Raw genomic sequence first — 15,365 nt, 5'->3', positions numbered from 1 at the left:
GGTCGAGTTTTTCTAGGACTCCATCAGTGTTGCAAAGTACACCGTAAGTAAGTAACACCAAACGCTTAATTGATTATCTCTGGTAGTGGACATAAGTTGTTAAATATAGATGTCCTGGAGTAATGTTAAGTAACGTTATGACCCTCTGAGTTTTCAATACTTTGGGGGTGAAGTGTATTGGGTAACAGGTAGCTGTGCTGAGAAGAGGGCAGGCAGTTCATGGGGCAGCCCTGCCTCTTCCACACATGATGTTCTGAGCCCCTTACACTCTCATTTGTCCTTCCAGGAGAAGTGTGCCCAATACTGGCCCTCAGATGGACTGGTGTCCTATGGAGACATCACAGTGGAGCTGAAGAAGGAGGAGGAATGTGAGAGCTACACCGTCAGAGACCTCTTGGTCACCAACACCAGGGTAAGATGGCTGGTGGATGAGGCTTCTCCCACAGGGAAACCTGGGTGCCCCTACCTCTCTGATGGCCCTTCCTCCAAAGGAGAACAAGAGCAGGCAAATCCGGCAGTTCCACTTCCATGGTTGGCCTGAAGTGGGCATCCCCAGCGATGGGAAGGGCATGATCAACATCATCGCAGCCGTGCAGAAGCAGCAGCAGCAGTCAGGGAACCACCCCATCACCGTGCACTGCAGGTACCGCTCACCCCAGCCCTCAGACGGGAGAGAAAAAAGTGATGAGAAGCAGGCCAGTTGGAGGCAATCATAAGCATGGATCAGACAGTGAGGATGGGTGGACGAGAACAGTTTGTTGGTCAGCACATGGCAATCAAGTTCCATGACCCTAGGACTCGGCCAAATGATAGGAGGGGATCCTGGTGTTTGAACTTCGCACATTATGTGCCGGGGAATCTGGCCTCCTTGTGAAACACAGGAATGAGAAAAGCAATTATTGAAGACAGTTTGGAGAAAAATGAACAAGACTAAGAATATAGCTGTGAAAGAGAAGAAGAGTCAGGGTGTCTCCCAGGTTTGAGACAGGGTTTCTGGTAATGGTTGGTGTCACAGAAGAAAGATGGTAAAAGGGGTCTCATTGCGGGGGGAAGGGGAAGGTGAATTTTCTTTGGAGCATGTTCGCGATTACATTTTAGAAAAAATATTTACCATGAGTTTGTAACTAGGAAAAATATCTATTTTAAAGGGGAAGGAAGAATATATTAAAAATTTCTACAGCCCTAGCCAGTTTGAATAGAGCAGCGGTTCTCAACCTGTGGGTCGCGACCCCTTTGGGGTCGAACGACCCTTTCATAGGGGTCACCTAAGACCATCGGAAAACACATATTGTTTTTGTGATTAATCACTATGCTTTAATTATGTTCAATTTGTAACAATGAAAATACATCCTGCATATCAGATATTTACATTACGATTCATAACAGTAGCAAAATTACAGTTATGAAGTAGCAACGAAAATAATTTTATGGTTGGGGGTCACCACAACATGAGGAACTGTATTAAAGGGTCGAGGCATTAGGAAGGTTGAGAACCAGTGGAATAGAGCATTGCCCTTGGACTGAAGGGTCCAGGATTCAATTCCATTCAAGGGTACGTACCTAGGTTGCAGGCTCAATCCCTGGCCCTGGTCGGGGCATGTGCAGGAGGCAACCAATCGATGTTTCTCTCTCTCTCTGTTTCCCCCTCCCTTCCACTTTCTCTAAAAAGCAATTGAAAACATCCTCACATGAGGATTAACAAAAAAAAAAAGAAAAAAGTTAATTTAATAAAAAATTCCTGCAAATTAGTTTGAAAATAAAGGAGCAAAGGAACTTCTAGGAATGTATCCAGTAAATGTTCTTCAAGTAGTCAAAATGAAATAATTACAAGGATTGAACCACTGCTTCTAATAGTAAAATATTATAAATAATATAAACATATTAATAGGGGACTGATTCAGTAAGCTCTGATATGTCTCATACTACAGAGCTGTAAAAAATTGATGAGGAATCTGTTTATAGACTGGTATGGAATAATCCTCTAGATTTATTTTTGTTGCGAAAAGTAGTGGGAGACAGGAAAAGAATATATGTTTATGTTGGTTTAAGCATAAAATAACTCTGCAAGGACACACAAGGACCTGATGACATTGCTTGTTTCCTAGGAGGTAATTTGAAGGGCAGAGAAATGAAGTAGGAAGGAGAGTTTTGGACCTTTTTGAAATTTGAACTATGCTAATTAATATCTGTACAAAAATAAATCATTTTAAAAGGTGAAGAGGAAAAAGGCAAAGTACATTAACTAATACTAACGAATAATAAACATGGAATGATGCTAGACCTTCCTCAGAATATGAAATGGGAATGAAAACAATGAAACATGGCTCTTGCCCATTGGACCGGCAAAAGTAAAAGGATTCAGTGGCCTAGAGACTTCCTGCCCATACTTTTTATCCCCCGTGCTCTTCACCCTTGGTCACCCTCTCTTAGGACATCCCAGATTCTCAAGCTACCGTACCTGCACCATGCAGCTGAAAGTGGCTGAAGAAAAGCACTGTGTTATGGGCCTCATTTTACATTTCTGACCCCTGACCTCGTGGTTGGCCCTTAGTGCTGCCCTGCAGTCCTGTGCATCTCCCAGTCTCCTAGACCAGAGCTAGGCAAGTAGGGCCCATCACCAAATCCAGCCTGCCACCTGGTTTTGTGTGAGCCTGCAAGCTAAGAACTGTTTTTTATATTTTTAAAAATCAAAAGACTATTTCATGGCATGAAAATTACATAAAATTCAAGGTTTATTGGAACACGACTATGCTCATGTGTTTGTATTGGCTGTGGCAACTCTCATGCTCCAGTGGTAGATCTGAGGTCTTAGTGGAGCCCTCATCGCACAGTGCTGCTCAGCACACAAGAAGTTACAATTGCCCAGTTATTACTCAGTTTTATCTCTTCCCAGCAAAACCTAAAATATTTCTATCTGGCCCTTTATAGAAAAACTTGCCAGCCTTTTTCCCAGATGATTATTTCATGCCTCCTTTCAAACCTCAAACCTCCAGCACCTCTCCCATCCTCATATTTAAGAGGTGACTGTGTTTTCTATCTAAGAAAAGAGAAGCAATCAGAGAGAACTTCCACATACTTCCACCACCACAGCTCACCATCTGCCTGTGCTGGTGCTGTGGACCCTGCAGCCCTCCTGTTCAGTGGATGAGTTGTCTGACTTCTCTGAAGGCAGCTACATTAATCATCTCTTGTTGTGTAATATTACCACAAACTTAGCATCTGAGAACAACACACATTTATCTCTCAGTCTCTGTGATCAGGATTCTGACATGTCTCAGCTGAGTCTTGTGCTTCAGGGTCTCACAAGGTTACAATCAAGGTGCTGCCCAGGGCTGTGGACCCACCTGAGGCTCAGACAGGGAAGGATCTGCCTCCAAGCTTGCTTGGTTGTTGGTAGCATTCAGTTCCTTGTAGGTGCTGGACTGGAAGCCTCTTGTTTGAAGTTTCTTGCAACATGGACCTCAGTATGGCTGCTTGTTTCTTCTAAGCCAGCAAAGGAGAGAGCATCTTGCAAAACAGGCATTAGGATCTCATATAACATAATCGTGTATATGTAATTGTATACATGCTATCACTCCTGCTCTTTCTGTTGGTTAGTAGCACATCACCGGTCCCTCCCACACTCGGAAGTGGGATCACATAAGGGCATGAACTTGAGCTTGTCTACACCCTGACCCTCCACTTAGATACCAGTTCTGTCCCCTTTTATCTCCTCAGGGACGTGACTTCGCTATGCTACATGATCTTCTCAAATAACTACCTACATAACTACATCTCCATACAAATGTGCTATAATTTCTCCCATCTTAATATTTTTTTTAAAAACTCTGCCTCCAGTTCTCCCCCAGCTACCCCTCTATTTCTCTTTTTCCTTAATATTAATGGTTCTTAAAAGATTTGTTCATACTTACTCTCCAATTAGTCTCCTCCCTTTCTCTCTTGATTCCATTCCAATTACAAACACACACACACACACACACTCACACTCCATTGTAGCTGCCCCTGGGAGGGGCACCTGTGACCTTTCCCAGCTCACAGTCTCATTATCCTTCACCTTCATCAATATTGGACAGTTGATCGCTCACGTCTCTATGGAATGCTTTCAGCATAGCTTCTCTCCTGCAGCCCTCCTGTTCAGTTTTTGTCGTCATCAGCTGTTTCTTCTCTGTCACCTTTGCCCATTCCTCTCCATCTGTGGTCTGGGGCCTAGTCCTTGGACGTCTTCTATGTCAACTAACAGTTGACATACGTGAGCCCGTCTGAGTCTCCTGGCTTTGATACCAGCATCCAAATCTTCTTTTTTTTTAAATCCTCGCTCAATATTTTTTCCATTGATTTTTAGAGAGAGTGGAAGGAAGAGGGAGAGTCAAGGATACATCAATTGGTTGCCTCCCGAATGCCCCTGACCAGGGCGGGGAGCCTGCAACTGAGGTATGTGCCCTTGATTAGAACCAAACCTGGGATCCTTCAGTCCACAGGCCAGCAATCTATCCCGAGCCAAATGAGCTAGGGTAGCACCCAAATCTTTATATATATATGCACACACACACACACACACACACAAATACACACACATATATATATGATTTCAGAGAGGAAGAGAAAAGGAGAGAGAGACAGAAACATCAATGATGAGAAAGAAATACCCCACACTGGGAATTGAGCCCGCAACCCAAGCACATGCCCTTCACCGGAATCAAACCCGGGACCCTTCAGTCCGCAGACGGACGCTCTATCCACTGAGCCAAACAGGCTAGGACAGCACCCAAATCTTTATCACCAGTTCAACCTCTCCCCTAAACTTCATATTCATATATCTTAACCTCAACAGTTCCACTTGAGCATTTCAATTTAAAGGGTTTCAGTCAGAACTGATACTTCTTTCTAAGCTTACTGTTGCCATAACCTTCTCCAAATCAGTAAGTGGCATTTCAATCACCACTCGACTCAAGTGAGATGCCTTAAAGTCTTCCTGTTCTCCTCTTTTTTTCTCACACATGTTCATTGAATGCTCTACCTTGCTCTACATGCAAAATAATTTCAGAACCAAGTGTTCTCACTCCCTCCACCAGGACCTCTCTGTCCAAGCCACATCCCCTTTTCCCAGTAATTATACTGGCCTCACTGCTTTTCCTGTTTCCACCCTTTTCCCAGCTCTCCTCACCCTTCCTAGAACTCTTGTTTCTCGTTTTCCTTCCTATGCTGCATATCTTACCATCTGGGGATACTGCTACCCACCATAGTCCCTACCACACAGTAGGGTCTGGTGAGTGAATCAACTGGTAACATTAAACAGGGTGGACAGTGTCATGGCGAGAATTTGGATTCCTAGGATTTAGGAAGAAAATGAGAGGCGTGGAAAAGAATCAGCACACACATACCAGTGCAGAGAGGCAGGTGTGTCAGGGGAAAGAGAGGATGAGAACTCTGAGTGAGCAGCAGGTCAGGCAGTCCAGGCTTGTTTGTAGGTAGACACCAAAGGCTCAGTGCTGTCCGATAGGCTAGTCCCTCACCAGGCAAAGTAGGCGGTGCAGGGAGGGTAGCAGGGGTACACCTGCCTCCCCAGAGCTGTGTGAGCAGGGGCTTATGTGGTAAGGAGCAGATGGGCCTCCTGCTCCACCCCAGCACCAACCTCAGCCTTTATCCTCTCACTGCCACCTTCACTCACCTTGTCAGCTCAGAGGGTTGGTGTATTGTTTGTCTCCTCTATTACAGTGCGGGGGCAGGACGGACAGGGACCTTCTGTGCCCTAAGCACAGTCCTGGAACGGGTGAAAGCGGAGGGGATTCTGGATGTCTTCCAAACCGTCAAGAGCCTGCGGCTGCAGAGGCCACACATGGTCCAGACACTGGTATGCTGCCGCGTGTGTCCACACCACCTGTAGCCCTTCTTCGTCAGGGCAGCTCAGGGGGAGGCTCTTCCTAGTTGTCAGAGCCTATGTAATTGCAGGCCCGTTCTTCCCTTCCCCAGGGTGCCCCAGACAGAACGAGCCTTGGGAGGCAGTGAAAGCAGATAGCCCTGTCACCAGTAACTCTCTTCCTGGTGCACCCCTGCCTGGCCTGGGCAGGGCACCCCATGGGCTTGTCATACTTCTCCATGAGTCCGGGTAAGGGAAGACTCAGGAGTGCCTCCTCTCTTCTGCTCAGGCTCCCTGTGAAGAGGTCTGGCTCCTGACAGTCTTACCAGTAACCACTGAGTATGGGGAAAGTAAATTTTAAGATATTTGGGAGTTAATGAGGTGCCTCGAGCCTGACAGTCATAGTGAGATGTGGGCCACACAGCCATCTCCCCACCAGCTCTACCAAACCACACACACATCTGACCGCTTCTTCTCTGGTCGCCTCCATCTGTAGGAGATGAGCTGCCCTCACCCAGAAGGGGATGCTGTCAGAACTCGGGCAGGAACCACGTGTATGTTCTCATCAGTAACCCTTGCTTTCCCCCTCCTTTCGCTCTCCAGGAACAGTACGAGTTCTGCTACAAGGTGGTGCAGGAATATATCGATGCATTCTCAGATTATGCCAACTTCAAGTAAGGTGATGAGACCGTGGACAGGAGCATTGCCTTTAATATTTTGTAATATTCTGTTTGTTAATATACCCAAAATTGTGTATATATCTTATAACTGTTTTAGAAATTGGTACATAGGCTTCTATTACTTATTAGGTGGAGATTTTATATGTAAATGTGATAGCACTGATATTCCTTTTTCCAATGTTTTATTGGGGAATTAAATAGTGTGATGTTTGGACTGATATTGTGAAATTCTCTGCCTGGAAGTTGGGCTGAATTGTTCTGTATTTTACACATCTTTTCCTAAAGAAGAAACACAAAACCCTTTCCAGGTAGCTTGGCATCAACTAAGAAAAAAGCACAAAGCTCTCAGAGCTCTTGAGGAAATTGGTTGTCCCAGGGCCCTGTCAGGCCGCTATTCCCTCCCTGCTCTGTAAGTAATCCCTCCCCTCCCCCTCTACGCAGCCTCTTCTCCCACCACCCACATCCATCATGGGAGTAAGGGGACCAGAGTGGTACCTCTGTCACCACACTAGGGATTATCAGGTAATAAAAGCTTTGCCTCCCTGAGGAAACGTCTCTCCCTTTGTCTGGGGTGGGGCAGCCATACCAGAGCTGGGGCTCTCCTAGGCCACTCCTGACCCTGTTGGTACTGTTTTGTCTCAACTGGCCCCAGAGAGGCCAGTCCTCCTGACTCCTCCTTTCCAATAAGTGCAGCCCCTCCAGCGCTTGGCTACATGCCAAGGACCCGCCTTCCCTCCCCAGCCCATCTTTGGTGCAGTGGTCCCAGCCAGCCTGGCACTCTGGGAAGATAGCCAAGGGCATTGAGAGAGAGGAAGTGGCTCGGGGCTAAGGCCAGTCTGACCTCTCTGGTGCTTTGTTACAAAACTACCTGGATTGTGTCACTCCGCCCAGAATAAGTCTTTATTCTCACACTTACTGTGTAAATAGCTTCAATTTTCTTTCACATCTGTCCTCATATCCAGGACTTTTATGTGGAAGTGCCTCAGATTCTGGATGGTGGGAGTCTTAGATTCCAACTTGATTTTGAGCTGAATATTAGGCAATAGTGTTTAACTTTTGTGTCTCAAATAAGGTGGATGTTCATTTATTTCTCATGTAATTGTCTGCCCAGTCCAGAGGCCCAGTATCCTCCCATCTCGTGGTTCCAGTGTCCCTTAGGGTGTTATTCTTTTCTTCATGGTTGGAGCTGGATCACTGTCTTTTCCCATGGAGAACCAAAAACAGTGGAAAGCAAGCAACTTCATTTTTAAGGACATGAAGCAAAATTTGCATTTTTCATTCTCATACATATCCCATTAGTTAAAACCCAGTCATAAGGCCACACCTAGCTACAGGGAGGCTGGGAAATGTAGTCTTTGGGAGCACAGCTGGGAGAGGGGGCCTGTCCACTGCCTCCTATCCTCACAAGCAGCTCATCATGGGAACAAGAGAATAAACTGTTTGTCATGGCTATCAGTGCAGTACTGAGAGAGGCCTGCAGCCTGGCCTGGCCTGTAGGGCATTTCTTGAGGAGCAGGGCCAGGCCCTGAGCCTTCTCAGGCTCAGGACTGAGAGGTGACACCCTAGCCTGGTCCATGAAGGCACACTTGAGATATCAGTGCTGCTGTGCTTCTTGGAGGAGGTGGGACTTGAACTAGACCCAAGGGAAGCTGGATATTCAGATGAGTGAAAGGAGGAAAGGTCAGGTGGAGTCACATTACAGAGGACTCGGAATCCAAGCAAGCAAGGACACCACAGCTCCAAGACAGGAGCCAAGTTTTGTACCACATTCAGGATGTCTGCAAGGACACAACAGACCACCTCTGGAAGCTTGCAGGAGGTGAGTATGTGTCAGTGGAGGCACTCAGTCCCTTCTGTACGAACTAAGGAACTCCACGGGGCAATAAACTCTGATTTCAGTAGTTTTAAAAGAAGCCTGGATAAATTAAGCAATGACAGAATCTGATGAATTTCTGATGAGAGGAGCCGTGTTTGGGGAAAAGACCCTGGCTCCTCGAACAAGCTACTTTTTGGTGTTTCTGTGTGACCAAGTCCAGGCAGATGAAGGAGGGCAGGCTTTGGGTCAGTAGGCTGTGCCGGAACGAGCAAAAGAGCCCTCTACATGCCCTCCACAGGCCCTGCCTCCCCTCCTCCCAGCAGGCTGCTCAACTGTTACCAGGGCTGGTACTGAGCAGCTGCACACTATTTTGGCCCAATGGTTTTCTGCTGGAGTCCATGCTGATATGACCAGTGGCTGGGACAATATTGTAAATATCACCTGGTTAACAGACGTCTTCAAACAGGATTCACATGATTTCAAGAGACATAAACCCAACAGGAACTAGTCTGGGCTAAAAGGAAAGTGTATTGGGGCTCACACAGCATGACTGTGTGGGAAGGGCAGGGGTGACTACTTCATTCGGTGCCCACCCATCAGCCAGGATTTCTCAAAAGGGGAAGAGTGGTGTCCATTGCCCACCACACACCAAGAACTCTGGGGTCTGCCACACTCTCAGAGACCTCACTTCAACTAGTCAGCTCTCTCCTAGGTTTCCTGTTTCTTTCATCACTTCCCCCACCAAATCACTTTCTCCAGGCTTAAATTCTTGTCCCTCTGATAGACTTCTTGAAAAAGTCTGCACTCCCACTCTTGCCTCTATCCCACTTCATTTCCTTCCTTACCTGTTCTCGCCAAGGTGACCTGTGCACTGAGCCCCGGGGACCCCCCATCTGCCCACTAGTTCCCCCGTGGTGTTAGTGACTGATTCACTCTAGCCACTCCTCCACTGTCTCCTCAGAGGTCAGGCATTCCTGCTGTCTCTGTGCTGTGGATCCTCAGCCCTTCCTCAAGCCTGAGTCCCCTCCTGAGCTCCAGGTCCACATTTCCTGCTTCCTGTTCAGTGACTCCACATGGGATGACCCACAGGCACCTGTCCCTGTTTCCTGCAGCCCTCTGGCATTCTCTGCACCCCTTTCACCTCCACCCCACCTGGCAGTTCCTGTGTTGACCCTTCTCCATTTTGTTCCTTACAGTGGAGCACCCACTGCTGCCCTGTTTCCCACAACTCCAACTAACTCCTTTCTGCTTTCACCCTAGACCACCGTGGTCAGGGGGTGGTGCCTTGTTGTGCTCCAACAGCACCTGAGCACTGAGCTCTAAACCTCTGTTTTCCCCACTGACTACAAGAGCTCCCAGACTGGAATGATGTCCTCTCCCCAAGGCAGAGAATTAGCAGGAACTTACGGTGAACAAATGGCTTTCTGTGTCCTGCTGAGGATAGGAGGATGAATTCCAGAGTTTATAGTCTGGAAGGGGACAGCAAACATTCCTGAAAAGCTAGGTATGTTGCCAGAAAGGGCCCGGTGTTTCCCCTGGGAAGCTTAGTTCTGGTTTGGATCTTTTAGCAAAAACCACAAATTACAGAAAAAAAGGCATCCCCATTTCTCTTTTAAAATAAACATTCTGTAAATACAAGTCAAAACTAAGCTTGTTTATTAAATTCAGTCATGTTTACTAAACTACAAAGCAAATGTTTTCTAAAAATTACTTGGTTAACCCATGCATCTAGGAACAAAGCCTATTTGGTTTTTTTCCCCTCAAAGCAATTTAACTGAATACACTGATTTCAGGTTCCTGCTAAATAAGTCAATTTGGAAAATCACGTGTGCCCTCCTGCCTGGGCAGCTGAATTCCAGGTGCCCATGACCTACCATGATGCCCATTATGCCATTCCCTCCCCCATCTTTGCCACAGGATTTGATGCACCTGCGCTCCCAGTGACTGGGCCCCATGATGTCAAACCTGACCCAGGCCTTTGCATTTGCTGTTCAGCTCAATTGCAGAAATTGGTTATTATTAACAGGCCTCTGCTGCCCTGCCCTTCCCTGCGCTCCCCGCCCCCCCCAACCCCCAGGCAATAGAAAACTGAGCTGACCCACACTAAGTGTAGGTAAAGGATTTGGAATTCAGGAGAAAGTAGGTAAGGGGTTTGGAATTTAGGGAAAAGGTTTAATCAGAAAAAAGCTGCAGTCAGGTGATTTCCTGAGCATCCCTTCATCTGCTGACCTGTGCTGATTCTTTATCTACATCCTGGGCAGCTGACCTCTTCCTGGAGCACAGTGGCTCAGATACCATCTTGGTCACTTATAGCTGTCCTGGGGCACAAAGGTCAAATTGCTTGTGGGTCTCCTGAAGTCAGGGCAGGTCCAGTCATACATTCCAGTCCCTGGAACAATAGCTTTTCTACATGCATTAATTACCAAGCCTATTAACTACATATCTAAAGCTAAAAAGTCTATGTGGAGTAAGTTCCCCCTGAACTTAACTTCTTGAGTTCCCCATCAGGAGCAGCCCTGCCATGGCCAGCTCCAAGCTAGGCCTCTTGCTGCTGCTGCTGCTGCTGCCGCCCACCCAACCAGGACCCTCAAAGACTCAGCACTGGTCCCACAACTGGTACAGTGGAGGAAAGTGAGCCTCCAGCTCATCCCTGCACTGCCAGCATGCCCCAAGGCCCCCAGGTGGGTGACGGGTCTCCCCAGCCTGAGTGGGAGGAAGAAGGTGCTGGCTAGGGCTCCTTCGCCTACCTTGAGCCTGTGGTTGGGGGTAGTGAGGGCAGTTTGCAGCCTCGACTATTTTTGAGGAAGGATTCTGGGCACTGCAGCAAGCGGCCCAGACCAGACTGCCATAGCCTCCAAAGCAATGCCCTGGCTCTCCCCACACACACACACTCCAGGTGGAAAGTGTACCCGGGGATAGCAGGACCACAGGCCAGGAGACCCTCCATACAAAGCAGTACCTGGTGCAGACACTGCTGGTAAGTAGAGTGAGAGGCCCCAGGCATTGGCCACCAGGGGCCATAGTGGCTAAGGACTGGGGGCTATGTGAGTAGAAGATGGGGTAGACAGCACTGAGACACCCCTACTACAGCACCCCCAGCTGTTAGTGCCCCCTGCTTCTTACAAGCAGGGTGCTGTCTGCTATTCTATTTCCCAGAACTCTAAACAATTTATAAGATACTTATGTTAAATTTGAAGATTGGAAGTCACTAATGGAGTAGGAAATAATTGTACTGCACTAAGAAACCTCCATAAGTAAGGCAGTGACTGCAGTGGGGTCCCCCAGGCTTGTTTCCTAGGGAAACCGTTGTGTTCCCCGGCCAGCAGAAAGAGGTGAGAGGTGGGAGGGACCTCACACTGACAGGTAGCAAGGCCTGAAGGACCAGGCAGTCACTGACATGGCACTAGAAATGGTAGCGATTGCAGAGTCCTCCGAAGCCCTAGCAGAACACAGGTGTGTGGAGATGGATTGTTACTATTTTGCACATAGTATTTAAAAGTGCACCAGGAGAGCACGGTAACTAAAGGAGAAAGTAGTAAGTAGATTCCTATATGGCAAAACCTTATCGCCTAATTTAAATCCATGTGAACTCAGGTTTTTACCTATCAGGTTTGTTTAGGAGGTGAAGGACACCCTGGATCCTCTAGGCTAGGAGCCTGTCAGCGAAGCCAGGTCAGAAGGGGGCAGGGGGGCCGGGCCGGGCCGGGCCCGCTGACCAGAGCTTCCGCTGGAATGACCGTCCCCTTCCCCGACAAACTGGACCCGAGCGCTGCGCACTGCCGCCCAATAAAGTTATGTGATCCCGGAAGTTGTTGCCTCGAATTCTCCTCCGTCCTGTTCCTCTCCCACTCACACTGAGCCCCTTCTCCGCGTGGGTTCTGGAGGGTCGCGGACCCGGCCCGCAAACGAAGGGGCACGGACGTGACCGGGCCCCGCAGGAAGGGCGCAGCCAGAGCCGTGGCGGGGGACGACGGCAGACTTCGGCAAGGCCTCGTGCGCCGTCGGAGCGGGCTCCCGGGTACGGTGTGTAGACTCAGGGAGGATAGACCTTGGACTTCACGCCCCATGGTGCCCCGCGGCCGCTTCCGGGCCCCCGTGATGCCCTGCGGCGCGCCGGACGCGAGGCGGCTTCGGTCATGCTGCGCCCTCTGAACTACCTGGGCGCGCGGCCCCAGTGCGGGCCCCCGGCCCCGCTGCTGCTGCTCGTACGCGGCCGCAAGACCCGCCACGACCCGCCGGCCAAGTCCAAGATCGGACGCGTGGCGACCCCGCCCGCGGTGGACCCTGCGGAGTTCTTCGTGGTGACGGAGCGTTACCGGCAGTACCGCCAGATCGTGCGCGCCCTCAGGTGTGTGAGACGGTGGACAGGGAGGCGGCCGTCGGGAGTATCGGGGCGGGCGGGCTGAGGGTGCCGACCTTGGGCGCGTCTCTGCCAGGCTGCAGTTCGTGTCCGAGGTGCGGAGGAAGATGCACGAGGCGCGGGCCGGGGTCCTGGCGGAGCGTAAGGCGCTGGAGGACGCCACTGAGCACCGCGAGCTGATGGCCTGGAATCGGGCGGAGAACCAGCGGCTGCACGAGCTGCGGTGAGACGGGCGGGCGGGGCGTTGCGGGGCCCCCTGTCCGGCCCGCGGGAACCCAGCCCGCTCAGCCGCCTCGCCCTCTTGCTCCTCCCAGGATAGCGAGGCTGCGGCAGGAGGCGCGGGAGCAGGAGCAGCTGCAGGCCGAGGAGAAGGCCCGTAAGGCCCGAGAGAGAGAGGCCTGGGTGCAGCTCAAGGAGCAGGAAGTGCTGCAGCTGCAGGTGGGTCGCGTCTCCACGGGGTGGGGCTGGAGACCGAGAGCTCATCCTGGGAGGCCGGCAGAGTCCTGGGTGCAGCGAGGTGGGACACCGGCTACGTGCCAGTGGCGAGGGCAGTCCTGAGAGAGCAGGTGGGGATTTGGGAGAGGAGTGCAAGGAGCGTGCCTGGCCGGCACAGCGACCTGGAGTGAGCGCTGACATTGGAAATTGTCCAGGTAGCTGGTGGGTGGTAAGCTGGTGTCTGCGGGAGGGACCCCTGAAATCCAGAGTTTGTCTTTTGGGTGATGTCACTGAAGGGGTAAATATTTTGGCTGGGTTGGCAGGAGTGATCCAGCAAGAATGGATGAGGCTTAAATTAAAGTGATGGAGGGAGGAGGAGGAGTTTGAGAGAGACCGAGAGGTAACATTGTCACAGCTGGTGTGCTGTGGTTCTGGCAGAGCTGTCCAGTGGATGGTTAAGAAAGAGGAAGGTGACAAGGCTGCTGGCAAGTCAGCGGGGCACTCAAAGAGGACCTGGGCTCCAGGCATCCTTCCCAGGGGAGAGCTGGAGCTGTCAGTGGGCTGAAGGCCAGCAGGCAGGGTGGGCAGGCTGGCCCGTGCTGGGGGCTCCCAGTCAGCCGCCTTCTCTCTCAACAGGAGGATGCAAAAACCTTCATCACCCGAGAGAACCTGGATGCTCGGATAGAAGCAGCGTTGGACTCCCCAAAGAGCTACAACTGGGCCATCACCAAAGAGGGACAGGTGGTCAGGCCACAGCACAAGGGCAACTAAGGGCCCAGTAAGGACAGTGCCTGCCCAGGGACTGTGTGTGTATACGGGTATGACCTGGGATAAAACAGGTGTTTCTTCTGAAGAAGGAAGCTCAACCTATTCCATTGTGGCCCTCTTGTTCTGGCCTCTGCATCTACCACTTGACCAGTGCCCTTTTCTGCCCCATGTACAACTGCCAGCACAGCACCAGACCCTAAGGTTTCCATCTTACAGAGGGGCAGACTGGACCATAGGCGTGAGGTCATCTGAGTATCATCGAGGGTGGTCAGCGGTTGGCAAATCTGGTCCACTACCTGTTTTTGTAAAGAAAGGTTTGTTTGAATACAGCCACACCCATTCATTGACTACTTGGATGCTACGATGGCAGAGATGATTAGTTGCAATAGGGACCATATATGACTTGCAAAGTCTAAAATATTTGTTAATATGGCTTTTTAAAAATATATTTTTTAAATTGATTTCAGAAGGGGAAAGAGAGAGAGAAACATCAATGATGAGAGAAAATCATTGATCAGCTGCCTCCTGTACGCCCTTTACTGGGGACTGAGCCCACAACCCAGGCATATGCCCCTGATCAGAATTGAACCCGGGACCCTTCAGTCCTCAGGCTGACACTCTATCCACTGAGCCAAACTAGCTAGGGCTGTTATATGGTTTTTACAGAAGAAGTCTGCTGACCTCTCACCTAGGGTTTTAGGGCTCCAGCCAGGAGCAGCTATCACAGGGTACCTGAAACACAAGCCAACCGTTGGCCAAAGACCTGTTTCTGCTTGACCATGGGCTTTGGATCTGGTGGCTCAAGACACAGAAGGCAAGGTGGAGACCCCGTTTCTTCTAGTAGCCTTTCCACCCATGGCCTCAGTGACCTGCATCTATCCTGGCACTGCCAGCCTCCTTGGACCACCCAGCAGATGGGTGCTGGCAGGGGAGGCCTGTTTGATCCAGGCTTTACAAGGTTGGTGTAATTTGTCAAGCACCTGGATCAAACCCTGAGGGTACCAGGAATACTTGTGGTTAAAGTTCACAAGATTGAATAAGTGAACATACAGATCCATTGCCCCTGTTCATACAAGCTCTCGAGCAACATCTGGGTTGAGGTTGAAGAGCTGTTTCTCCGACCCAGAGCTGCAGCCCCTTTGCCACCGTTCACTTGAACTTGCCCAGATACCACAGGAGGACAGAATCCCAGCTTCTTTTCCTGAACTCCCACATTGTAGAGAGGGTCTGGGAACACCCAAAAAATGAAAACCTTTTAGAAAACGGGCACCCCCACGCACACATTCAGGTGAGGACGCAGGTAACAGTTATGAGCTTAGAGCCAGTGGTTATCATTGTGCCTTGCACCCCTCAGAGCAATAGCCTCCTTCCTCAGGCTGGTAATAGCCCTTTTCCCTGGTACTAAACCTGGGTACAGCACAGTGGAGTCCTTTCAGATGCTCAACATAA

General features: G+C 49.9%; 3 protein-coding genes across 7 annotated transcripts in view; all 3 read left to right on the top strand.

Moving 5' to 3' along the window:
• PTPRA (protein tyrosine phosphatase receptor type A) overlaps positions 1 to 6,755 on the top strand; it is a 128,823-nt gene extending 122,068 nt beyond the window's left edge. For all 5 annotated transcript variants that reach the window (XM_070420028.1, XM_070420027.1, XM_070420026.1 and 2 more), the window contains 4 exons: positions 287 to 412; positions 492 to 643; positions 5,716 to 5,851; positions 6,461 to 6,755. In XM_070420028.1, the coding sequence (XP_070276129.1) occupies positions 287 to 412; positions 492 to 643; positions 5,716 to 5,851; positions 6,461 to 6,535 (489 nt within the window). In that variant the 3' untranslated portion in view covers positions 6,536 to 6,755. The remainder of the gene's footprint in view (positions 1 to 286; positions 413 to 491; positions 644 to 5,715; positions 5,852 to 6,460) is intronic.
• Positions 6,756 to 10,874: 4,119 nt separating this feature from the next.
• On the top strand, positions 10,875 to 12,005 carry LOC139014372 (progonadoliberin-2). The gene is given in 3 exon segments (XM_070421329.1): positions 10,875 to 11,038; positions 11,258 to 11,330; positions 11,973 to 12,005. Coding segments are annotated over 3 exon segments (270 nt in total).
• Positions 12,006 to 12,365: 360 nt separating this feature from the next.
• Positions 12,366 to 14,266, top strand: MRPS26 (mitochondrial ribosomal protein S26). The gene is made up of 4 exons (XM_070420025.1): positions 12,366 to 12,701; positions 12,790 to 12,936; positions 13,028 to 13,151; positions 13,785 to 14,266. The coding sequence occupies exons 1-4, from the start codon at positions 12,490 to 12,492 to the stop codon at positions 13,917 to 13,919; spliced, it is 618 nt and encodes a 205-aa protein (XP_070276126.1). The 5' UTR covers positions 12,366 to 12,489; the 3' UTR covers positions 13,920 to 14,266.
• Positions 14,267 to 15,365: the final 1,099 nt, after the last annotated feature.

Source organism: Myotis yumanensis, unplaced genomic scaffold (genome assembly GCF_028538775.1).
Source record: "Myotis yumanensis isolate MYYU_CA2020_CCGP unplaced genomic scaffold, mMyoYum1.0.hap1 SCAF_7, whole genome shotgun sequence".
NCBI classification, from domain to species: domain Eukaryota; kingdom Metazoa; phylum Chordata; class Mammalia; order Chiroptera; family Vespertilionidae; genus Myotis; species Myotis yumanensis.
The sequence above is the reverse complement of the archived record's forward strand: the minus strand, read 5'-3'. Positions and strand labels throughout refer to the sequence as shown.